Source organism: Penaeus monodon, chromosome 36 (genome assembly GCF_015228065.2).
Source record: "Penaeus monodon isolate SGIC_2016 chromosome 36, NSTDA_Pmon_1, whole genome shotgun sequence".
Classification (NCBI taxonomy): Eukaryota; Metazoa; Arthropoda; class Malacostraca; order Decapoda; family Penaeidae; genus Penaeus; species Penaeus monodon.
In genome coordinates, this window is record NC_051421.1 from 15,705,445 (window position 1) to 15,710,444 (window position 5,000).

The 5,000-nt window shown below is 47.6% G+C and overlaps 1 protein-coding gene across 1 annotated transcript in view; it reads left to right on the plus strand.

Moving 5' to 3' along the window:
- Positions 1-5,000, plus strand: part of LOC119595786 — a 91,220-nt gene that overhangs the window by 79,877 nt on the left and 6,343 nt on the right. Inside the window, exons 9-12 of the mRNA XM_037944950.1 lie at positions 243-447; positions 769-1,015; positions 1,400-1,704; positions 2,627-3,343. Of these exons, the coding sequence (XP_037800878.1) occupies positions 243-447; positions 769-1,015; positions 1,400-1,704; positions 2,627-3,343 (1,474 nt within the window). The remainder of the gene's footprint in view (positions 1-242; positions 448-768; positions 1,016-1,399; positions 1,705-2,626; positions 3,344-5,000) is intronic.

Genomic DNA, 5,000 nt, shown 5'->3' on the forward strand with positions numbered 1-5,000 from the left:
CGCATAGCCTCGTTTCTGATATTTCTAAGCAATAATTTTTCCAAGTCACGGAAATAAATATGCATAACAGGTCCATGTATCAATAAATAGTAACGGATACATTGCCATATGAACCAACACAGTAACGGGAACATCTCAGTGAGTGAATGGAAGACTCAGATCAGTTAATGGAGCTATGGAGTATTTCTATTTAGTATAGTAGATGATCGTGTCTCTAACACCTTCCCCGTACCTCCTGACAGAGAGCAGCGACCCCTACGGCGTGGTAGGAACCCGCGGCCGCTCGTCCTTCGCAGACAGCCGGGATCCTCGTGAAAGCCAGCGGTACAGAGTGGCTCGGGAACTGCTCGACACGGAGAAGAAATACTGCAAGACACTGTGGACGATCCAAGACACGTTTGCCGAGCCCCTGAAGAAGGCGGGGATTTTGTCTCACAAGGATATCACGTGAGTAGAGTCCGTGGGAGAAGAGGAGGGAAGTGTGAATGTGTTAAATGATGGCGGTAAGAGCCGCGTTCGCTTTTATTGTTTTTAAGTTTTAAGTCACGGACGCCAGCGGGGATTTAAAAAAAAAGGAACATTGCAGACACATAAAACAGTATCTTGTCGTTTCAATTCACGGTCTTGTAACATCTCTCCTTTTATTACCGTCAGCGTGTTAGTCACGGAACTGTGATTCATCGCAATTCAGCTTTTTGAGCCCCGTTTAAAAAAGAAAACGCAACTTTCCTGAAATAATTCACGCTTATTATACCCCCCTTCCCCCAGCACTCTGTTCCCGGAAGAGGTGTACCAGCTGTACGACAAACACTGCCTCCTGCAACACCAGCTGCGGGAGCGTCTGGCCTCTTGGAAGTGGCAGCCGCTGGTGGGGGACGTCGTGGCCCGCTTCACCGACCCGCGGCACACCGACGTCCTGCGACTCTACACCGCCTACGTCAACGACTTCCCGGAGGTCCTCAAGACGTTCCACAAGCTGTGTCGCACGTCGCAGCCCTTCACCAAGTTCATTAAGGTGCGCGGCGGCGACTTGCCCTGTTCCCTTGTGTTCTAGAGTTTGGATAGTGGAACGTATGCCGTTTGGCTCTGTACTTTTGCTTGTTTTTTCTAAGGCATTCCTTCATTCCCGAGGAGTTCACAACGGTGGTGACTTAAGAGATCCAGTATAGCGTTTAACAAAGACTGTTTAGTCCTGTGACAAGAAAAATAATTATTTTTTGCTTACCTTAGCAGACGTTACCATTGCACATATATATTTCATTCTGATATGCAGCTTCCTTTACATTTATATCAAATTTTGTATCTATTAATCTTTCGTATTGATGTAGCTAGTATAGATATAATTTATTTGCTTGTAAGTGCTAGCGTAAACACATTTCAATCAAATGTCTCTTTGCAGTCCTGTCTAGAGCAGCCAGCATGCGGCGGGCTGGACCTGGGCGCCTTCCTGCTGACGCCCGTGCAGCGTGTCCCTCGGTACATCCTCCTGATGAAGCAGCTCCTGAAGTACACGGAGCCGCAGCACCCGGACTACCAGCACCTGCACGCCTGCCTGGAGCGCCTGAGGGACTTCCTGGCGCGTCTGAACGACTCCATGGAGCACTCCTTCCAGCTGGTGCACGCCCAGCTCTCCCCCCACGGCACCGTCCCCGGGCCCTCGCACCACCACCCCCCTCCCCCGCAGCCTCCCACGTCGCATCACAGGTACGCCCGCAGAAGTCATTGGGGCATTCGGGGTAGACTAGCTCGTAGCTGGAACGGTAGAGGACATGCTTCATGCGCTGAATAATACTGAAATCTTAAAGCCACCTGGATGCTCCCAGTTGTAAAGTTGGTGTTAGTAAGAGCTAGTAGACTTCTTGTTATTCTTTGTGTACCTGGCTTTTCTTTTTAAAAGAAGTAAATATATAAACAGAAAATTAAAACGCAAAAAAAAAACGTTGGTCCAAACCCCCTACCCTTTTAAAAAAATCAACACCCAGATCCTACAAATACCTGCCTTACGTTCCAGGCTCAGTAACTTTCTAGAGCTTCATGCATATGCGATCTGCCAGCCTTCCTCCCCTGGGTCGGCTCTCTCCCACCAGCATGTACGTAAAGATCATTAAAAGGCAAGAGAAAGCACGCTGGTACAGACCGCCATATTGCACCCATTATAACCTTTCTTTCCTCGTGACTCGGGAAGTGTTGAGTCAATGCATATGTGTCAATTGATAATAGTTTGGTAAAGTTTGTTAGGGTCGAGTGGAAGGCAGTCACTTTCTGAATCTTGGGGGGAATTTCAACGACTACTCGAAATTGACTGTTTACGATCTCTTACTTTATTTTTTAGTGAATGATAAGCGTTCTTGTGTACTGAAGGAAAAGGGTCACAACAAACGAAAGACAAGGCTTTCCTTGTTTTCATGTACAATATTGTCATTTCTCATAATCTTATCCTTTAACCTTAAATTTGCCGCAATATTTGGGAACCTTCATTTGGGAACCAGCATCTCCATCGTGATTTAGCATTACCGAAAGGAAAACGAGAATGTTGCAGTCATTTTAGACCATTTATTCCGAATGAGCGGTGTGTCCCGCTGTTGCCTCCTTGTGTCCCCCTCCAACGAGTCTTTGGTGTTGACAGGCCGGGCCGCTCGCCTCGACGCTCCAGCTCGTCCATAGGCAGCCCGCCCGTGAGCCCCGGGTCGCCCGCCTACAGCCCGGACCGGGTGAGTTTGGGCTGCAGTCCCCACAGGTCGCCGGAGGACCGACGCCGCTTTCCCGGGAGCTCGACGAGCCTCGCCACTCCACAGCGGTCGCACAGCATCGCCACGCAGCCCTCCTGCCGTCCGCGCTCGGTGTTCCTCGACAACAGGTCTTCGTCGCTGCCTCGAGGCTCCGCCAGCTCCAGCAGCGGGTCGAGGGGCAGCGCCGCCTCGCCCAGCTCGGACGCGCCCCGGACGAGGTCGCGCAGCGAGAGCGTAGCTTCTCGGCGCCCGCTGCCACCCACACATACCCACACGCCCCTGCAGTCTCTAGTCACCCAGGAAGGGCCTCGCACGCTGGCGCCCGCGCACTCCGTGGTGGACGTGACGGCGGCGCACAGCCCCTCCCGCGACGCCCGCTGGGAGGAGCTGGCCGCCAGCGAGCCCTCCCTTTTAGACTCTCGGCCCTCGCAGGAGACGTCCAGGACCCCCGCTAACTCGTCGCTGTCCGCTGCACACAGCGTGGCCAGTGTGGACGGGCAGCAGAAGGTCAGCACGCCTGTGTGGACAGAGTCGTCCCACTCGGATGACCCGCGGGGCAAGAAAAAGTCATCCATCCGCACGTCTCTCAAGAACATGTTCACCTTCAAGAAGAGGTATGTTGAGCACTCTCCCCTCCGCACTCCCTCTCTCACAGCCACAGACTCCCCCCACGCACTCCACACACCTCAACACGGACTCTCCACGACACTCTCCTCGTCTCGGGATCTTAACACAGACGAAGGGTCCTCCGGGCTTCTTGCACCTCCTATCCTGGGAATCTCTGGAGAACATTCCTCTCTTGACCTAGAATCTCCCGCCAGAGGCTCAGTCTGTGTGCTGCACGAAAGCTCAGTCTGAATCTTCTTGCTTGGGTCAGTAATTCACTCGCACCTAGAGCACTGTTAGCAAGCACGAACTTAAGTTTAGTCGTTCAGTGTCACTAATCTAGCCTGATTCACTAATTTAATGTCTCACATCCTTCTCCAAGAGCGCTCACTTGTAGTCACGGCGTTCTTAACCTGATGTAATGTTTACTAAGGAGAATTAGTCCTCTGTTTGATAATGTTAATGTATTCTCCATATAGTTAGTTTATAGTACTAGCCTGTGGTGTTAACATGTAACTGATGTCCTGTGCATTTTACCCTGGTGCCTGACAGCAAGCCGACAGCATGGGAAGTCTTTACGCAGGTAATTCATTTTTGACAAACTCCTTATTAATAACTCCTTATTAATAACTTAGCCAAGTGATGAGCAAGTCACTTACATTCTAGTTTATGCTAAAAGTGTAGCTCTTATGATTTGCATTTATTTAGGCTAAGCATAGATGTGCTGATAGAAGAAAAGTGCTTTGGAGTATAAGCCGTACTGACGTTATTTTATATTATTTTTTAACAAAATAATTAATAAATGATTAACCCATCTAATCTAAGTGGTCTTGCATGTGACAACATAACAATAGATGTTAACGTTTCCTATCTTGGACTAGATCTTTTAAACGAACTTTTACTTGTTAAAGTTCACAGTAGGACATATTGTCTGTGGGACGGAAGGGGAAACCTGCTCGTTCCCCTTCTATCCGTAATGATTTACTTCTGTTTTTGTTTCATCTGCTGTTTTCTTGTACTTGAGTTATACATTCCCTAAATCTATTATTTTTGTTATGTTACTTAGATCTTAGGAAATTTTGCTTTGTTAGATTTTTTTTAGGTGCTGCTATAAAACCTATTTGGTTTTATACATTAGGTTTAAGGATTAATGTTAAGAATGTTTTGTATCTCCTTAACCAACATTCTAATTCATTTCTAAAATGGTTCTCAACCTCTAGCGCGCATCCAGTGAGTGGAAATTGGTTTTAAAAGACTAAGTATTGGTAGAAAAAGTATACATATCCTATACAAAGTATGAATAGAAAAAAGTATGCATAGCCTATGCAATGTGCCATAATAGTGAGTGTGTACAGAGCCAGTTAGTGGGTTGGCGAATTCTGCAATTAAGAGGAATTTTGTGTTTAATACGAACATAGAAAGAAGTACATGTCTTTCGAATAAACAGACAAAGTATTCAGTACACACAAACAGAAGCAGACAATCGGTAGTAACTGAAAGTGATTAATGATGTGATTAGATTATAATGTTAGTGGCAGTGTTCTTTCAATGGCCAGAAGACCAGGCACTAGTACATTATTTTTCCCGCAGAGTTATGTTTGGTATGAACAAATTCACGAATGGCAGGTGAACAAATCTGTACCACTGCTCGATTATTTTTGCAAT